Source organism: Nycticebus coucang, chromosome 16, assembly GCF_027406575.1.
Source record: "Nycticebus coucang isolate mNycCou1 chromosome 16, mNycCou1.pri, whole genome shotgun sequence".
Lineage (NCBI taxonomy): Eukaryota > Metazoa > Chordata > Mammalia > Primates > Lorisidae > Nycticebus > Nycticebus coucang.
The window spans coordinates 45,856,021-45,877,534 of NC_069795.1; the positions used below are offsets into that span (position 1 = coordinate 45,856,021).

The following is a 21,514-nucleotide window of genomic DNA, read 5'->3' on the forward strand; positions in this document are numbered from 1 at the left end:
TACTTTGAATTTCCACCGTTTTAGAAAGCTGTTTTGATGGTTAAAGGCATTTCATTGGTCAGCCAAAGAGTACTAATTTATCACCAAGTTAGAAAAGAGACATGTTGATACTGATATTGAATAACCATATTCTAAATAGGAATTTAGAATTAGTAATTTTATTTTATAGAATTGTTAAATTTTCCTCTCTAAAATTACTAGATTATTCATAAAAAAATTTTAAAGAATCAAATATAAACTATAAAAATACAGTTATAGCATAAACAAAAGAAAAGTTAGCCACAAAGAAAGGTGTGTAACATACCAGCACCAAACTGGGATTTTCTGCTTGAGTTTTCAGAAGGACTGAATGAGAAGTGGAATGTAAATGCATTTTGAACAGCATGATTCAATTATTTCATGTCATCTCCCAGAACAACACAAAATCATCTTCTTTATTGACAGTTGTGGACATCCCTATACTTAGGGGAGCACTGATACTTTGTGTGTGTGTGCGCGCAGATGTATACTTGAGGTATGATTTAAAAATTAATGTCAATTAAAATATGACGTCATAGTTTTGTTATTAACATTGAATGACTAATTCCACATACTAGTATTAATATATATTATGTGTGACACTGAACTCTGACATCCAAAGTGTGTGTAAGTTGTAATATGTTGTACATGGAAAAATAAAAGAACTCTAGCAATAATAACTTAAGAAAAAATTTTTTCCCATTTTTACAGCTTGCAGACCAGGATTCTATAAAGCATTTGCTGGGAACACAAAGTGTTCTAAATGCCCTCCACACAGTTTAACTTACAAGGAAGCAACTTCTGTCTGTCAGTGTGAAAAGGGTTACTTCCGAGCTGAGAAAGACCCTCCTTCTATGGCATGTACCAGTAAGTCTATATGTCTTATTTTATTTTATTTTTTTAAGTCTGTACAGTTTAGCTTTGGAAGTTCTATGTTTAACCCTTTTTGTCTCTGTAGTCTAACTTTAAAAAGTAAGTACACATACAATATCCTGCATTATCTATTCCATTTGTCTTTGATAACAGTCGAGAAAAAAGCTTCTCTCTCTTCTCATCATAGTATTTTTTTTTCACCTGCTTATAAAGAAAGTGTTTACACTTAAAACTCATATTGATTCCTGATATACAAATTATAGCATTGCTGGGAGCCACTGCATCTTAACTATAACCTATTCCTTAGAAAGTTAAAGCCATTTAAGGATACATGAGAAGTCAGGAACAAAACTTCTGTTCTTTGCTTCAACCCTTGACCACTTTAAGGTACCTAAATTTGAGATCATAAAGTTAATGTGTAAGGGAGGTTCCAGTGGAAACTTTAAAAATCATTGTATTACTTTTATGAAGAAAAGTTTTGAGTTTCCTTGGCATTTATCATTAAAGGAAGGTATTTTTGAGTTTGTCCACATTTCGCCTCTTACTCTCTCCTGTTTTTTGTTTGAAAGAAATAGAATATGAAATCTAAATGCAAAGGTCATTTTAATTCATCACTGAGAATTTTATTTTTTATTCTATTATTAAAATATTGTAAAACATCTATACATTTAAAAAACTAAGCTGAATATATTAATACTTAGCTAAGCTATGCAAAAATAAAATGTCACCTTGTTAAATTATATAAGTAAGATACTATAATGTAAATTTGCACTTGTTGGCAATGAACTTGTACCAAAATATTCTTCTCTTATATAATTCCATAATAGCAAAAAAGAAGCTGAAAATTATATAATGTCACATATTCCTTAGAAATAATGATGGAGATATCCATTTTTTAGCTTCCCTGATTTAGTTCATAGATTTTTTTCTACATTTATGTAGACTTTATTGTGAATTATTACTATAGAACACACTTAATAAAAATGCAACACATTCATTAGTAAAGGTAATTTTGTGCTTTCTGATTGTAAATGCTAGGTGACTAATTTCTTCAGAAAATTTCATCCTGGGAAATTACTACTTGAGGTTTATTTTATTTTTTTCCCCCTGAGAACAAATAAATAGGAAAAGGAAAATTCTAAAAATGAAGTATAAGTTCTAACATGATTGTGGAAATGGTTTTGTACAAGAAAACTTTGCTATTATAATATTTTTTGTTTGGTCACTATTTATTATTTTATTATATTGTAGATAACACGCCAATTAGGTAGATGGTAGTATTTCAAAAAGTTACAGTTCTACCAGACAATTATCTCTCAAAATCTATATAGGAAAATGAGCTTCCTATGTGAATGATAAAGGAAAATCTTTATTTTCTGAGGAGACCATAAATAGACAATTGATAAATTGAAGTAATAAATTGGTTCCCATCCATATAACCGTTCAGTGAATTAGTAGTACAGTGGGTAGTTGGGAAGGCTTAGAGTTCTTTGAAGTTAGAAATTAGTTAAATAATATGGGATGCCACAAGATCTATGAACAAGGTAAGCAATCAGTTGTTGAATCAGATATGTCTAATTTTCAACTTATCATTTTATTTTACTTAAATTTCCTTTTTTACTTTTTAAAGCTTGGTATTACAAATTACAACTTTAAAATGCTAACCTCCTTTGGCTATACTAAATAGAAGCAGAGAAATTTAATTCTGTCATGAGTTTTAGACAGGGAAGAGCATGTCTTTGTTGCTATAGGGTAGGAAGAAAATATTTCCCCCTACCTTTCATAGTATTTACTTAGGACAGACTCTTGTAACAAAAAAAACTGACAAGAGAAAAGCAAGTTTTTAACACGTATGCCTCATGTCCATGTGGGAGACACACAGGACATGAATGACCCTCTAAGTCAGGCATCCTCAAACTTTTTAAACAGGGGGCCAATTCACTGTCCCTCAGACCGTTGGAGGACCGGACTATAGTTTAAAAAAAAAAAAAAAACTATGAACAAATTCCTATGCACACTGCACATATCTTATTTTGAAGTAAAAAACAAAACGGGAACAAATACAATTCACACCGCTTCATGTGGCCCGCGGGCCGCAGTTTGAGGACACCTGCTCTAAGTGGTGGCTTTGAGTTCAGGCTTAAATACATGTACAACTGAAACAAAGAAAGAAGGATGTTTGAGGGGCAGTAATGGTCCCAGAAAAAGCACAGTAAATAAGAATAAGGTTTGTTAGGCAAATGGAAGTCACTGCTTTCCTCATAGATAAGAGCTTGTAGTGATTTAGTCAGAAGTGAAGGAGAGGACTTAAGGTGTTTTGTTTTGTTTTTTTCCCTTGTAGATATAAATTTCCCATAGAAAAAGGCAACTTCTACTCTGTTTTCAGAGCTTCTGCTGTGCTTGCAGTTTCTCAAAATAATCAGCTCTAAATAATCTTATGCCAAAGGGGCATATTTTGGAATAGCATATTCCAATCCCCTAGAGTCATATTTTGAAGAGGCATATTCCAATAATTGTATTTTGGGGTGACATATTTTGGTGTCATCAGGAATATTATGATGATCTTCCTTTTATTGTGCTTTACTCTTCTTTGAGAACCCCCAGAGAAGAGTGAAATGCCAGGCTTTAGTCGGGGTTCCCTAGTCCAGTCACAGGAAGCTCCGCATTCAAGGCTGATCTCTCCTACTTCCTGAGGGCTTATGTGTTTTGTTTAACAAAGGCTCAGCACAGTGTACCAGAAAGTGCACCATCATTTAGAACCAGATTATCTAAGGATGAATCATGGGGCTATAACAACAAAGGAAAACCTCTTCTGCTTTCTCTGAAGGTCACTAAAATGAATGGACAATAGATAAATAGAAGAGAAAGGATACAAATATATTAGTGTGCAGAAGCATGGGAGCCATGTAAAATATGAGATTAAAATAAGGCCTGGATGGTAGAGTCTTATATGCCTTCTTCCAAGAGAAAAAGGTAATATGGGCTGGAGGGTAAGGCAATTGTGAAGGGTAGTGAATTATTTTTGAGGGAAATGGATGAGCCCAAATAAAAATGGCCTGGAACAAAATTTCTCTCAGCTCTGAGGGAGGGAACAAGAAGGGGAAAGGTAGAACTGAACTGTAAAAAAGGATTTTGTCTTAGATAATCTTTCAGAACTGCCCACAGATGCAAAGATGAAGTCCGTCTGGGCCACGATGATGATGTTGTTTGCTTCTCTAGTGGTTAATTGGTCCTGATTATTTGTTGTGATGACAGAAAAGAAAGAAGTCCAGGCAAAATAAATTTAAGTAGAGAGCTTATTTGGATCAAGCTTGAACATTGCAGCTCAGGAGCATAGTTTCAAGTTGCATTGAAGATATATTCAAATGCACAGCAGGTAGTAAGAAAGAGGGCGGCAAGGAGTGATCCAATACAAAGTTGTTTGTCAGGATTCTCATTGGTTTATAGAAGTAACATTGATTGCTGATTGGCTATACATTGTTAAATTATAGAGTGTGGGCTATCGTTTCTGGTGAGGCATTTTAGGTTACTTTGTACCTACTCGTGGTGATAGCAAGCAGTTTCAGGACATGAATACATAACTTAAAGGGGGATGGAGGAATAGGGCATCGTTGCTATCTCATTTTTTAAATTTAATTTTTATTTATAATTATGTTGCTATCTCACTTTATGCCTCTCTGTGCATGATAATTTAAAAGGGCTAATATTCCTCAGATAAAATTTTTTTCTTTCCCACTTTTGATCAAGATTCTTTCCTCTTGAAAGCATTTATGATCAAAATTTGAGTTTCAACATGTCCCTCGTCACTTCAAAGTCCTTGATCTGTGGTTCCTGTCTCTTGTTCAATCTTTATCTAGTCTTTGGAGTACCAAAAATTTACTTTTCTCAAAAGTAGTAAATCAATGAGTGATACATAGTAGAAATATAATGCACATTAGGGTTATAACTGAACAGAGAATTTGGACACAAAAAAGGGAAAAAAAACTGGTTCCAATGGGACTCACATTTCCATCTCCTACTGAATTCCACCCTGGCTGTATGTCTCCACTAGGACCTTGAGTGTTCCACAGGCTCTCCAAATTTAATATTTACTTCAGAGGGAAAATGCATGCTTGTATAGGCATTCTCTTACCTTCCCTCTGATACTGGTCCTTGGTCCTTGGTCTCGGGGATTCGAAGAATGAACCACGGACCACAGATCAGTGGTAAGATAGGACTTTTATTAGAAGTTAGAAAGGAATACTGAAGAAGTAAAAAGCACCAGAGCTTCTGGAAGGGGGAAAGAACTGAAGAACTCCCTCGAGAGTCTCCACATGGGCTCTTTTATTTAGGGGTCTTAAGTCTAGAGGATTACACATGGCTGGCAGTTGGTCCTTTACAGTCTTTGTCCCTGAGAAGGGATTAGGGTGTGCGCTCCTCTCCAAGGTGGAACCACCCAAAAATCATCACAGGCTGCTTTGTTCATGATCTTATCAGAGCCCATATGGTGTGTCCCAAAGAAGGCAGTCTGCTTGTGCCTGGAAATGCGGGTCTGACTTCTGAGCTCACCTGAGTCTAGAGAATGGGGGGCTCCCTGTCTAGCCCCTGAGTGGTGGAATCCTGTATCACTGCTACTACACTTACAAACCTGTCTGTGTAACTAACTGTTCTCCTTCCCACCGGTATGATTACAAAAGGTTGTCCCCTTCCAACTAAAGCCAATCTCCCCACATGTATTTTGGAATCTATTTTCTCTAAAAATTTATTTCAATCCTCTATTAGTTTAGTCTCATGTAATTAATTCTTGCTCCACTTGATGTTGGGGTAGCAATCTTCATGAATACACCAGTGTTTACTTGTTTGTTTGTTTGACAGAGTATTACTCACTGCCCCAGGCTAGAGTGCCATGGTGTCAGCCTAGCTCTCACCAACCTCAAACTCCTGGGTCTGAGCAATCCTCTTGTAGGTGATAGCAGGGACTAGAGGTGTGTGCCACCATGCCCAGCTAATTTTTGTATTTTTGTATAGACAGGGTCTCCCTCATGCTCAGGCTCACCTCAAACTCTTCAGCTTGAGAGATCTATTGAGTGCACCTGGCACGTCAATATTTTAAATTAGAATCTGAAAGTTTTATTTTTCTATTCAAATAGTATAATCACTGAAGTACGCAGAAACCTATATTCAAGAGTAGTTTTTAGAGTTCTTTCCATAAATTCCCTTCAAGAGGAAGCAAACTTTGGGCATAGCTGATTGTAAACCTTTATTTTGAGAAGAATCAAAGTAAAACAATAATAGTCTCAGAATAGCCATGGTTAAAGACAGAATTCACAGGGAAATCTGGTTATTTCTGTGACATCTAACAGTTTAACATAATAACCGTAATTACTATTATTGATAATTTTCATGAAGATGTATCAGAATTGTTAGATATATTATAGGTGTATAATTTGGAACACATATTAATAAAACATTTATATAAATATAACCAAATGAAAGTTAAGCATCATTTCATAATTGGCAGTGCTTCATGTATGATTTTAACATATCACATAAGTATAAGATTGTCTATCTCTTGTAGGTGCCTAGGGGTTCTAATATCCAAAGAGTTGCTTTGGAATTAAAAAGACTGAATTTAGAGTTGGAAATTTTGATTTTAGAAAATGTGTCCAATATCAGAGGTTTAAAACAGTTGTTCAAAACAGCATCCCACAGGTCACTGTAAAATAACAGTGATTCACTTAGCCAGAGTGAGAATTCAAATATTTTATAAAACAAAAATCTTTACTCTTTAAAAAAGCAGAGCCTCAGGTTCCCAAACCATCATAAACCTAACAAAGAAAACACAAGGCAAACAAAATCTCTCTCTCCTCCTCTCTATTTTTACTTTTTGCAGTTTATTCAAAAGGTAAACAGAAATGTTTTATTATCTGTTTGTCACGAATACTACATGAAAATCTTTTTCAAAAGCAGAAACCAAATTCTATCTCTGCATCGGCGTATTGTCAGTGGTGTTACAGCCCAACCCGGTTCATTGCCTGCTGCTCAAGGGGAAGCCAATATATTGAGTCAGCAGAGAAAGTTTTATAACGCAGGTGCTATGTCAGAAGAAGGGGAGTATTTTCAAGTCCATCACCACCAAAATTTGGAGAAAGCATTTTTAAAGATAGTTTAGCAGGCAAAAGGCTAGGCAACTGGGTCTGCAAATTGGCTGGGTTAGGGGCAGAGCTGTAGGGATGTAAATATTGTCTTCTTGGCTGAGTTGGTTCTTAGGAGGGGTTCCTGGTATCTGTGTGTCAGTTCCTTGGGATGGACCACTGGTCTGGTTGGGTCAGCAGTTCCACAGGAATGCGGGACCTGGGAAATAACTCAAAAACTAGCCTTGAGTTTCACAAGGGTGATGTCATCTGTGGGGAAAGTTAAGAATCTTTATGACTGTTATCTATGGAGAAAATTAAGAATCTTTCTGACCATTAGCTATATGACACCTGAATAATACTTACAGAAAAGCAAACTAGGGGTCAGTGGCGGGTTGTGGTTTCCATCATTGTTTTCAGCCATGCCTGTGCCTTGGCGGAGTTTAAGCCCTCACCATCATTTTCATCTTGCACTGCTTCATTAATTTTAAAGGACAGTTTGAACACTTATAGAATTGTTTTTTTTTTTCATATCTGGTAGTTTTAATCACATACACTAATTAAAATAACTCTTGCTAACCCTTATTTTTAATGAAAAACCTAAGAAGAAAGCAATTTTAATTGTGTGCCGGATTCAGTGTTCATAACAAAGGACAGAGCTGTGAAGATAATGCCTGGAGAATCTAATCTCTTCCAGCCTGGCCAAGAGACACAGCTGGGCTAGTGAGGATGGTATTCAGAAAACAAGCTGAATTTAGAGCTGCTGTCCCAGGTTTTCAGAATCTGTCTGAAGTGTAAAAACAAAAAAAAAAAGGGTAGATTTTCTGTGCTTTGACCTTCTTTTATAAATAATTTAATTATTGATCTTTAAAAATGTTCACAGCATTCCTAAGTTTCTCCTACGGCGTGCTGGTGTGCTGCGGCATACCATTTGAAAATCACTGGTATAAGGCTTTAGAGTAACACAGCACTCAACACTTACAGCATTAACTTACAAGTTAAGCAAGTATTTAAAAAATACTGCAGAAGCAACAGTTTTATGACCTTAAAACAAATATAAACCCTTCTTGCCAATGGACCCAGGCAAATTTTTCTATATTAAATTCTGAATATGTTTGTATTTTATTTTACCAACAACTTTAAACTATCTTTATCTACCAGAGATTTCAAGTCACATGAACTTGAAAAGCATTTGGACTTATTTACTTAATTTATGAGTACTCATTTATTTATAAGTCAATATGATATTCATGCACAGAGACAGACATATATACACGTGCATAAAGATACAGACAGAAAGACTTTTTAGTTTTAATTTCACAAATTTTAGCCCAAAGACCAACAAAACTCACTGATTCTTTAAAAGGGCAGTTGGATTCAAAATATAACTTTGTGATTGGAATAAGTTAAAGGTTATTTTTCTCACATGGCCCAATCTTTTACTGAGTTTTAAAGAAAGCAGAGTAAGGGCAGTGCCTGTGGCTCAGCGGGTAGGGCGCCGGTCCCATATGCCAGAGGTGGTGGGTTCAAACCCAGCCCTGGCCAAAAAAAAAAAAAGAAAAAAGCAGAGTAAAAAATTAACATTTCAAAACACATACAGAGAGAATTTAACCTTTTTTCAAGACGTTTGAGTGTGTTAGAGGAAGACTGAAAATGGATGTCAAGGTAACACGAAATTGTAGGAATTTACCACAGGATTTGATAAGAAGACCAATTTCATTTTAATTTAGTCTGTTTTCCAACTGGACAACAAAGCCCCTTCAAGAAGAGAAGCAACAAAGCGTTTGCAGTTTAGGGCTTGATCAGTTAGATATGTGAAAAGAAGGCGAGGTTCGAATGCGGAGCATTTAGACCTTTAAAGATCAAGGATTCTACTTTTAACAATGAATTCTGGCTCCCCCAAAAGAAGAAAATGTGTGCAATATTTTCACAATACACTTCACTATAAAGACATTTTTCTAAATGTTTAAACCACACATTTCTTATCTCAGTGCACAAAGAAATGAGTAGTGCCCTGCAGTGATAACTATTTACTGTAAACAATTGCCCTTAACCACCTCCAAAACTGCAGCCCTCACCAGTCAACACTCATACCAAGGTCAGCTTCTCCCTCATAGTACAAAGTAACCACATGAGCCCCCCCAAACCCAAAGACATCAGGTAACACAATACAAAAGAGAGTAGAATTTTAGACCTGAGAGGAATCTGTCCATTACTCTTTAGACAACACAGGAAGACAGAGGGCCGCAAAAAGGGGTCAGTGGTGCCTTTTTCTGTGTTTCTTAAGGTGTCTGAGTCATTAGAGGTCCTCCCATAGATGTCTTTATGATCCAAAGAAGAGGAAGAAATTGCAGGGAGGACTCTAAATAAATAAAGGAACAGTTCTTAAGAAGCAAACGGAAGGACGTAGCCGTTTCACTTAGATAAGTAGATTTTAATTTAGTTTCTGTTTTCTAACTGGACAACACTGGTTCATTTGGAAAATGGATAATAATTAAAAGCTAATATAGCTTGAATATCAGCTTTTAATTAAGCTAACTTCTGACCAAAGAGCTCTTTAAAAAATAAAAAAGCAAAGTCTTTCAAATTTCTCATTTTAACTGGGATGAACAGCTGACATCTCTGACTTTTGAGTCTTTTTCTTTCTAACAAAAGTACCCTCCTAAGTGGAAAAGCAATACTCTAAATAAAGTCAAAGTCATGCAAATATTAAACCAAAAGAAACTGGTTCCTTCACCAGGAATTGAACCTTGTCCACAGAAACGGCACTGTATCTAGGTAAAAGTGACAGGGTAGAAGTGATTTTACTTCTTTCTTTTTGTGGGTGGTAGAAGGGTAGAAGTGATTTTATTTCTTTCTTTTTTATTTATTTATTTATTTATTTGTTTGGCATATCTTGCGTGGGGTCCAAAGCAAGCAGTTGGAGTGTTTAAAAGATTTTAACTTTTAGAGCTGATCTCAGCTGGAATGCTGCTTAGCTGATTTCCTGGATGTTAGCATTTCAACATCAGTGTCCATCATTAGTTCTGGTTTAGAAAAAAATGTGTTGCATCTGCCCATCTATAATCTCAGTAGTTTTATTTTTATTCAGCTCCTCCTTTTTAGAATATTAGTCTTTTAATTTCCTGCTTTATTGCCCTAATCAATTTGTGAGCTAGGCAACAGAGGTGTATTTTTGAAACCCTTCTTGTTCATTTTGTGGTCTTCTTAATTGAGCAAACAGTGTTTTGAGAATTCAGCAGCCTCCAGAAACAGAAGGAGTTCAGAGTAACTCTGGAAGGCTTTGTTAACCAGGGTGATGAAAATGTGTCAAACGGTCTATAAAACCAGTGTATGGTGCCCCATGATTGCATTAATGTACACAGCTATGATTTAATTAAAAATAAATAAATAAAAGTTCTAAATATTAAAAAAAAAAAAAAAGAGAGAGAGAGTAACTCTGAAACTGCCACAATAGGAATTCCTGGGAGGCAAAGACCGAGAGAATTTCCTCAGGTGGAGGTGGTAAATATCTTATGTTTATCTCCTGAATGTAGGCAATTATCTCAGAATTTCTTTTAGAAGCTTTTCAGATGCCATTGGGAATAAATCTTCTATTTAATTTGATTCTTTTTTTTTTTAAATGAATGTTCTTCAATTGCGCATGCAAATAAATTATTTTAGATACTTCAAAAGGTCCCCATTTTCTTTTGTCATTGTTGCTAATAACAATCATGGGTTAGGTGGGTCCACTTTCCTAGATCACTATAAGTAGTCATCACATAAGTGGGAGACATAAAACCAACTGGTGTTTAACTAGAAAGAGTTAGGGCAGCACCTGTGGCTCAAAGGAGTAGGGCACCGGCCCCATATGCCAGAGGTGGCAGGTTCAAACCCAGGCCAGGCAAAAACTGCAAAAAAAAAAAAAAAAAAGAAAAAGAAAACAACAAGTAAGAGTTGGTCGTAAGTGAAAAAAATCAAGCCTGAATTTCAGAAATAGGAAAGCAGCTGCAGTATTCTTTAAGTGTGCTATGGAAAACAAGACACAGGTGCCTCAATGTCAATCCTTTAAGCTTCCCTGTGAGATAGAGGCAGAGAAACTTTGACCTGAACCCCCGTCCTGATGTTACCAGAATTTCTCTGCCAGGTCTTTAGTCTGGGAAAATCGAAGAATGAATTCACAGACTTCCAGGAGTAAGAAACAGATTTTATTGATAGATAAGAGGGAAAACAATTTCTCCAGCACAGTGGAGGTGTCCCCAGCGGGTTGCCCATTTTGGTTCTCTAGGGGTTTATATGCATCTTCTGTTTCCCTGAGGGCAAGGGCGGCTGGGGAGAAGGAATGTATGTCTAATACATGTCACAGTCATTGGTGCCAGAGACGTAGGAGAGAAGTTAATTTTAAAACTGCCATGGTGTAGGAATGTGGTCTTGTTTAAAGTGTTCCACTCCTGTCCAGGAGTGGCAGCTTAGATGGAACATTGATCAAACTCGTTTATGAGGTTGCTTGGGCTCAGAAAATGGGGTCTGTGCTCAGCCCTAGGTGAAGGGTACCTATATCACTCAGACAGAGGCAGAAAAAAGGGCCTGAAAAGCTCATTACCTGAATCTCCTGTCCCAGGAGAGAATGATTGTGCAGGTACTCAGAACAGTTTTCAGAGAGAAATGTGGTGTGGTCACCAGAAATCATCCTGAATCCTAAGGACTCTACCAGCTCTGTCGACCTTAGAAGGAAGGAGCTGAGACAAAATTAGTGTATGTGGATTGTTTAGGCAAAGATTGAAGGTTGCACACCAATTACATAGGTTCAACTTACCCTGAATAAACACTGCAATTAGTAAAAGTTATAAGAGGATTTTTAAATGCAAAACAAAAAAACAAACAACAACAACAACAAAAAAAAAAGAACCTGGGAGTGGGCTGGCAAAAAGTTGTTTGTCAGAAATTCTCAATGATGTATAGAAATAACATTAATTGGCGATTGGCTATATATTGTTAAGCTATAGAATGCAGATTATAGTTTTTGGTGTGGCATTAAGTTGCTTTCTACCTACTTGTGGCATTAGCAAGCAGTTTGGAGAGATTAACATGTTGCTTAAAGGGACAGGGGTAAGAGATGATGGCTAGCTCATTTTAATGTCTTTCTAGGCCTAATAATTTGGAAGGGTTCTTATTTCTCAGATGAAAGTTCTTTTCTTTCTTCAGTTGAGATCCTAAAAGGAAGACCATTGCATTTCTTTTGGAGAAAATTTCTTTAAATAAATAAGGGAACTTCAGAGAAAGCCTCTACTGATGCCTGGGGAAAGAAAGGAGATCAGAGAGTAGGGGCAGGGGAAGGTCAGAGAGAGATTTTGATCCTAAGGCTTTTTTCTGAAGCCTTTCATTTTCCTTCAATTCAAAACACTCTGCAGACAAAGTACTAATACTTCAGTGTATTGTATTGTTTCCTGAGCCCCAAAAGTCCTACTAGATTTAAAGGTTGGGCTAATTATTTAACTTTTCTTAACCTTAGTTGCACCACCCTTATTGGTAACAGCAAAACATAACCTTAGTTGCACCATAAAAACAAAACATACCTCAGTTGTACAGCAAAACATAACAGCAAAACATACCTTAGTTGCATGCACAGCAAAACATAACCTTAGTTGCACCACCCTTATTGGTAACAGCAAAACATACCTCATATGATTATCACACTGATCAAATAAGTTAATACTTGAAATCTCCTAAAAATACCTTACACATAGTAGGTGCTCTATAAATGTTTGTTAAAGAAATAGACTTGTTCTGTTACAATTTATTTTGAAAGCATTTGTGTTAAGGTAAAATCTGAACTATTGATACCAGAATTTCAGGTTCTTGGTCTTGGTGATTTGAAGAATAAATCCGCAGACCACAGATCATCGGTGGTAATTATTTACAGAAAAGAATGCGAAAACACTAAAGCTCCTGGAGATAAAACCAAGTCGGGAAGAAAAGCTCTCTTTGTCTCTCTCCATCTAGCGGTGTATATATAGGTGCACGGGTTCCTTGGCCAGGAAATGACTTGGACACAGTCTTCTGCTGGGGGAAGGTGAATGAATGTATTAATGAATGGACACAGTCCACTCACAGAATTGAGGCCTAGGAAACTTACATGAAATTGACCTAGGCATAGGAAATGGGGGTTCCGTTTTCAGTCACAAGAGTAAAGGGAAGGAGACACCCAGGCGCCCTGTTTCCCCAGCAGTTGTTCCGCTCCTTTGGTTATTGGAGCCTCCGGTGGGAGTGGGAGTGGGAGCCCCCCCTTGCCTACCCTCCAGCTCTCTGGTTCCGGCTGTCCCCGCACTAAAACGGCCAAGGCGGAGGCGGCAGGTCCCTTGAGCTAGCTGGGGCACCACTGCGCCACCTGTTCTGTATCACTATCATCTATTTTTTGGTTCTATTATGTTAGGCTCACAAATTCTGTTAGGTAGTTAGCTAGCTCTGAGCAGGGTGGATGATGGATCTGGTTGTTAGGGTATTTTGGATTGTTTTGGGTCAGGCTGACCTGGGATATTATGGGAATGAGGCTGATTAAGAATTTGCGGGTGGATTATCATAAAGATGTTGTAGGTGGGTTGTTTTGAGAACAGAGTTAATAAGGACCCTGGAAGACTTCCAAAAAGCTGATGAGAATCCTCAAAGCTGTGTATAAAATCAAAAACTGCTCTTTCCACAGAGCCTGTAGTTACTTAGATGGGGCCCAGCTTGCTATGCAAGTCATTAATAAACTTTTCCTTTCTTGCTAAAACATTATTTCCTCTTTAAATTATTTTGGCAACTACCTGGAGCGAGCACATGCTCTAACAATTCCATCATTTGTGTTCCTACTGGCTAAAGAGAAAAAAATACTGAATTTTTGTGAATGGCTTTCACAAAAGATATTAAGTCCTGTGCCTCTAAGCCTATCTGATTATCAATGAAGTTTTCTGAATTATAGTCTGACCTGTCCTGAGTGACCCTGGAAAATATCCCAACATATGCACAAAATAACAAGGACCATGAACCCCAGAGCATCATGGATTGTTAAACTGAAAAGATTAGATTATTTGCGAAGAAAATCAGGGAAATGACAAGTTATGAGGTTGTTGAAAATTAAGCTTAAGAAGATCATGTTAAATACAGCAAGATAGAAAAGTTTTTAGGCCAAGAATCCAATAAGCAGTCAAATTTTCCTATTTTTCATTAACTAAAAGCAATAGCAAAAGTTTAATAGAAACTTTTGTATGTCTATGAACTTCTTACTATTATTTATTACCTTTATTCTAGTATACTATTTAAGGGTTGGAATTTGGATAAGTCATTTTTACTCCTTTCTGGTGTTTTGTCAATTTTACCATCTTAAGCAATGCTTTTAGAGAAACGTGTAGGGTTTTAAAGGGAAGCTTTTTTTTTTTGTATCAGAGGTAGAAAAAAGTGTAGGTAGGGTTTTGAATGTGTGATAAAACCATTTTGAGTATATGGGGAAAAAAATGAAGAACTAAAATTTTAGAATTGGCTAACCAAAACATATGGACAGTAAATGGCCTAGTAGGGCAAGATTTCATAGACAGGTATAGTAGGTGATCATATAAATGATATCATTTTAAGGTCCTTAAGAACCCCTGTTTCTTAGTGCCTTCTCAACAGAGTTAAACATAAAATTTTTAGGAGTTTCAAATGACTACAGTCTGAAAAATGATGTATCACTTTCAAAGCTATTCCCTCAGCTGTGGGGGATGATCTGATCCTTCAGTCTTCTGTTTGGCCTCACTTATTATTATTTCCTCTTCTTACTTTTTAATTCTGCTAATTCCTTCCTTGCAGTATATAATATATATTCATATCTTTTATTATTAAAAAGGTGCTCACATTCCATTTTTATCTCCTCTAGAACAGACTTTTTAATGGCTGGCTATGTTTCTATTTTAATTTGATACTTGCAGTCAGGTTTATCTGTTCACTCTACTGAAACTGTATTTTTTTCCAAGTAAAATGTATAAGAAAAATTCAACAATGAACTTCATTGTCATTTTATATTTGAGACATTTTTATGCTGTTATCTGTGACATCTATCTATATTGATCAGTCTCTTTTTATTGAAATATAAATTAAAATAATCCTTATTTTAATGTAAGACATTGAAATCTCCTCTTCATCTCCCCAATTTTCTGAGCACTTTTTGCTAATCTCCATTGATGGTTTCTCATTTCCTGATTGCCTGTTAAATAGTAACTTTCCCCATGTTCCTTTCCTTACACTCTTGTCTTTTTGAATGTTCTCATTTTCTCTCATGGTTTCAAATAACTCCTAGAGATACGTAATGGCTCATATCTTTATCTACATCCTGAGGCCCAGTGTCTTCTAGCCAGCTGATTATGGGATCTCACAACCTGTGGAAGCCTTCCTGCATCTCTGACTGTATAAGATATTATGCTTTCCTTGATTATTAAACTTCTGAATTTCAAAGATTGTCAGCTTGTTCCCATCCTCAGTGCCAGTAGTTTCCTCTATCTGAAATGCCCTCCCTTTAAGTTTTCTTTTTGTAGTGAAGGATCAAATATCAGCTCTTAGGCATTTCCTGACCACCCATTCAAAAATATAATCCCTCTCAGTTCCCCTTTTTAATGCCATTGTGTTTTATTTTTTATGGATTATATCACTCTATAAAAATACCTAGTTTATCAAAACACATCCTTCTTATTATTCTACCCACATTAGACTACAAGGGTCATGGGACCATGGATGCTTTTTCTAAACGGCATCTTCATCACTCATGGTAGACACCAAAGAGTTGATGAATGAATAAACTAATAATTTCAAGTTGTCCAGCAGAAGCCAATTGTATTGCTCCCTACCTCAGCCTGCTCGTTCACCCTAGTTCTTATTTCCTTATCCTGACAAATCATCATCTACCCGTGAACCTAAGCTATAAAGCTTAAAATCATAACGACTGCCCCAGTCCCACGATGTCAGTTCTACTTCCTAGCATTTCTTCCATCTGTTGCTTCTTGTCAATTCCTAGCCTCATCCTTTTAGTTAAGGCTATCAACTCGCCAATGGGCTAATTCCATAGTCTCCTAACAGGTCTCCTTCCTTTAATCTTCCATCTCTCCCATATACCATCCAATCAAACTATTATTAAAAAAAAAAAACAAGAGTAACAAAAGCTTCAATCGTATTTTCACTTCTGCTTCTAGCTTTCAAATCTCAATCCTTCTTTGCCAAAATTGTAAGTCAATCTAAGGTCATCCAAGGTTCAGGACTGGCCTGTCTCTACCTCCTCAAATTTATATCAGGATCTCTCAGACAATCCTAATGGGGGGTTATACCAGCAACATATATGCAAGTTCAGGTCTCCTCCTCTTCCTCCTCCATTTTTCTTTTTTATGTATTATATCTCTTTTCCATGAACTTTGAAATATATAATAGAAATTAGGACTAAGAAATTTAAAATACAAGGCTGAGTATTTTTTCTCCTATGTTAATCTATTTTGTACACTCTTAACTTTGTTTCACAGGTGACTCATTAATGTGGGTTTTGTGCCTTAAACAATGAGCTGTGGGGGACACTCCTCCACAGTAGCAGGTCCCCGTCAATTAGGGCAGCCTCTGAAAACAGTTCAAAGCACAAGAGACCATGCTGCCTGCCAAAAAGTCTGTTATCAAGATAACTAAGGCTTTTCCAGAACAAAAGGGAAAAATACTTAGCTTGAAGAAAATAAGGACTACTAAAAAAGGTACTTGTATTAGATGTCAAGCAGAAAAGACAGAGTATAAGAAGATAGAAGTGAAGTAAGAGTCTGTGGATGAGATCAGGAAAAATAAAATTTCATGATCCTAGTAGTTTTAGGTTGATGTTTCCCATGAATTTAAATCAATAGGAAAATTGTTTGGCAAAGCTGAAGAACAAATGCTAAAAGATTAACACATTTAACATTTATGTTACACAGCAAAGATCAAATATGAAATGTAAATCATGCATATGGGATAGGTGACTCATTGTAATGAATACCCATAAAGATTTTATTTTTATTTTGGTCATCTAAATATGCAATCAGATACCTTGAGAATAAAGACAATGTCTCCCAACTTTATCCATAATACACAGACAGATATCATAACTTTGTATTTGATATACAGTGGCAGTGATTGGGAAGAAAGTGTAAAACTTGAATTTATTTTGCTCTAAGGTTAACATTGTAAAGCTTGGCTTTTCTATCACTGGAATAATTGGCTGCTTGAGAAAATCATTATTGTCTCACTTCTACTCACTTCTATTCTGAGTAGAACAAATCATGATTGAAGTGCAGTAGGAGAGGGGTGCTGTCCTTTCGTCAGCTGCTACAGCCAGGTCTCCTCTTTGGGTGTTTATAGGAGGCTCACGATCCAAATACCACTGTTCTGCTTATTATCTCTTCTTTCTTCCGCCTGACTTTTTTTCTTCTCTCTCTCTCTCTCTTTTTCCATCTCACAATAGAAATTCAGAAGCACAACTGATTGGATAGGTGACTCATTGTAAACACTATGAGCATCTACAATTTTTAGATGTATATAGCATCTACAATTTTTCAGAGGCTAGAAAGAAAGAAATTGCAAAGAAGGATTTTTTTTCCTTACCTTTAGAAGGCTATGTTATATATTAGACTGTCTTATTATTCACAATAACTGTAAACATTCACTTAATTTATTGCAATTCTGTATTTTTTTAATTAAAATGACCCTTACACACTGAATAGACATTTGTATGTAATAAACCCCACTTTTCCCAATCTAGGTTACTGATCTATCAGTTTGGTTTTGTGGAGTTTTCTAAACACAAATACTTTAATTTTTATTTCAGCAGAGGTTCTTTTACTGAATTACCCAGAAGAGGTTTCTCTGTAGGAAGAAATATTAAGTGTGCCTTCTGTAAATGTTAGAGAATTGTTACCACCTCTTGTCAGTGTGAATCTATTCCCAGCCTCTACAGTTGGAACTCACAGAGAAATTTCCCACTCATTTTTATCTACTTGCATACAACAGACCATTTACCAAGAAAACATCCATAATTATTCCTACAACATTATTCATTTTAAGGGAAGTTTATTAATTTACTTGAATCTATTCATTAATTGTTTTTCATTTCCCCTTTGAAATTATAACAGTGCTTACCCTCTTCATATTTTTCATTTCCATTTCTAATGGATGTTTATTTAAAAGAAATTGACTCCCTTTTCTCCACATCCATGCCAACATTTCTGGTCTTGGGATTTTGAAAAGCGAACACTTCTACACTGCTGCTTGGAATGCAAATTAATACATTCCTTTTGGAAAGATGTTTGGAGAACACTTAGGGATCTAAAAATAGATCTGCCTTTCGATCCTATAATTCCTCTACTAAGTATATACCCAGAAGACCAAAAATCACATTATAACAAAGATATTTGTACCAGAATGTTTATTGCAGCCCAATTCATAATTGCTAAGTCATGGAAAAAGCCCAAGTGCCCATCGATCCACGAATGGATTAATAAATTTGGTATATGTACATCATGGAATATTATATAGCCTTAAAGAAAGATGGAGACTTTACCTCTTTCATGTTTACATGGATGGAGCTGGAACATATTCTTCTTAGCAAAGTATCTCAAGAATGGAAGAAAAAGTATCCAATGTACCCAGCCCTACTATGAAAGTAATTTATGGCTTTCATATAAAAGCTATAACCCAGTTATAACCTAAGAATAAGGGGAAGGGGTAGAGAGAGGGGAGGGGAGGGAGGAGGATGGGCAGAGGGAGGGTGATTAGTGGGATTACACCTAAAGTGCATCTTACAAGGGTACATGTGAAACTTACTAAATGTAGAATGTAAATATCTTAACACAATAACTAAGAAAATGCCAGGAAGTCTATGTTAACCGTGTGATGAAAATATGTCAAATGGTATATAAAACCAGTATATGGTGCCCCATGATTGCATTAATGTGCACAGCTATGATTTAATAATAAATTTTTAAAAAATGGCAAATTATGGGCCATGCCTGTGGCTCAAGGAGTAGGGCGCTGGCCCATATATGGGAGGTGGCAGGTTCAAACCCAGCCTGGGCCAAAAAGCTGCTAAAAAAAAAGTCAAATTAAAAAAAATAAATAAAAGTAATTGAGTCAAATAGAAAAATGCTACATGTAGGATGGATATCGTATTTTTTTTTCATGGAATAAAGAAAACTAGATAGTGTTTAACTCCAAAGATATAAGACCAGCTGCTCATTATTTCACTGAAATTTTAGTGACTTTGTTGTCATGCATGTGGTTTTAACATTTTGCTCTTTTTCTACACAGGTCTAACACATTTCCGTAAATCTTATTCTGTGTGTTTTATATTAAGAGTTTTTCCCCCTGCCTTGGTAAGGATAGTTGATCACTATTGTTGTGGAGCTTCCACAAGCTGAAATTATGTCCATGTTTTACAACATAGAAAGATGGAGATATGAATGTATAATTTTCAAGTTTCCAACTATCTACAGAATTGTATTTTGAAAAACTTTTATTCCCTCCCAGTGGGTAAGAGATGGCAGCTGCCCATTCTGCTTCAGCTCATTATGAAGTACGGTTTAGGTGATATAAATATTCCCTTCCATGTCAAGTGATTTCATGTCACTTGATTCTATTCTTAGTAATACCAGGCTCTTACAAAGACTATAAACTTGAGCCTTCAGCTTTTTTTTCAATATTTGTAAAAATTTGAACTATGTGAGATTATAATTCTTAGAGTATTTCACAAAAACCACATGTTCTATTCAATTCTTTATTTAAAACACATGTTACCTTTGGATCAAGCTAGACAAGCCAAGATTTCTGCCCATGAACACAAATTCTTCAGTGTAATATATATGTTATTTGCTAAGCATCAGTTATCCCTTCTATAAAATGGGATTGTAAAGAACTAACTTATGGGGTCGTTGAGATGATTGAGTGAAGTAAGTCATGTGAAATACTAAGTACAGGATAGACTCTATTATACCAGAGAATAGCAAAGAACTGTAGTGAATGGAAACATGAAGGATGAGCAGGAATTTTCCGCAGAGCAAAAAGAAGTAAGAGCATTTCAGGACCAGCATGTGCCAAGGCACTGAGTTGCAGCAAAAGGGAGCAAAAGGCTGAAGGATGGACCAGGACCTGGTTATGAGACACTTTTAGACAAAGATGAGAAGTTTAGGTTTTATCTGTAAATGAACACTCTTCTGGTTTATTAAATGTCTTTTTAATGTTTTCTTTAGGAATTTTAGAAATAAAAGAATCTGAAAAAGTATCCAAGTCCTGATTCATGGTACTATGAAAACATTAGTGAATAATAAATTTTAATTATAGACATCGATTTAGTTACTGAAAGTAGATGCAAGAATATTAAAGATAAGGAGAAGCAATTCGTTTTGCTGTGTGGAATGCATAGGATTTGAAATGCACGTGCTGCTGAATTTTGAGCAACATTTACTTGAAACTCAAGTTTCCCTTGCCATATTGAATATAAAATTATTTAAATCCTCTAAGATGGTATTATTTAAAGGAACCTTTTGTAGGAAAACAATACTCACTAATTTGTGTGTTTCGAAGGTATTTGACAGTACTTTGAAAGCAAAGAACTATATAAAATGTAGTTGCCTCTTAAACAATGTAAGGTATAGGGGAACCACTCCCAGGGGTCAGCCAAAAATCTGCATTTATAAATAACTACTAATAGCTTTCTGTTGACCAGAAGTCTCATCAATACAATAAACATAATTAACACATATTTCATATGTTATATGTATATATTATGTACTGTATTCTTATAATAAAGTAAGCTAGAGAAAATATTGTTAAAATTATAAGGATGAGAAAATGTAGTTACTATTCATTCAGTGGAAATGGATCATTGCAAAGGTCGTTGTCCTTGTCATCTTCTTGTCCAGCACACTGAGGGAGAATGGTTGGTATTGCCATTTTGAAGATGGCAGAGACACAGGAGGTGGAGGAGCTGAAAGAGGAGGCAGGCATACTTGGCGTAACTTTTATAGAAGAATTTTCTGATATAAGTGGCCCCACGAAGTTCAAACTTGCATTGTTCAAAGGCCAACTATATATTTTTTTTAATATTCAACCGAATTTCTATTTATAAGCTAAATATTTAATAGAAATTTATAAAAGTCTAAATATACAAAGACTAATTGTTATTCTATCACTAATAAACTTCATGAGCTTCACATAAGTATGGTACTTGCCTGAACCTAATGTTTTATCTAACTACATTGATATGGTTCTTTTCCTGTGCTGAGGTTGGAGCCCCAGGTTGTGATTAATTGTCATCCATTTCCAAATAAAAAATATTTAATAAGCCAAACTTATAGATACGGCAGGAAGTGGTTTAAGAAAGAGAATACAAAATTCTTTTCACAGAAGGCTTATTAAATATACGTTTAAAAGATTATATAAGAAGGACAGTAGATTAACAAAATAGTTATAAATAAAAGTTAAAATTAATAGTGAAGATGAAAAGGATGATATGACTACAG

General features: G+C 35.8%; 1 protein-coding gene across 4 annotated transcripts in view; it reads left to right on the top strand.

The window, feature by feature from the left end:
* The window catches only part of EPHA6 (EPH receptor A6), a 921,042-nt gene that overhangs the window by 396,901 nt on the left and 502,627 nt on the right, over positions 1-21,514 (top strand). For all 4 annotated transcript variants that reach the window (XM_053565807.1, XM_053565808.1, XM_053565810.1 and 1 more), the window contains one exon: positions 730-885. In XM_053565807.1, the coding sequence (XP_053421782.1) occupies positions 730-885 (156 nt within the window). The remainder of the gene's footprint in view (positions 1-729; positions 886-21,514) is intronic.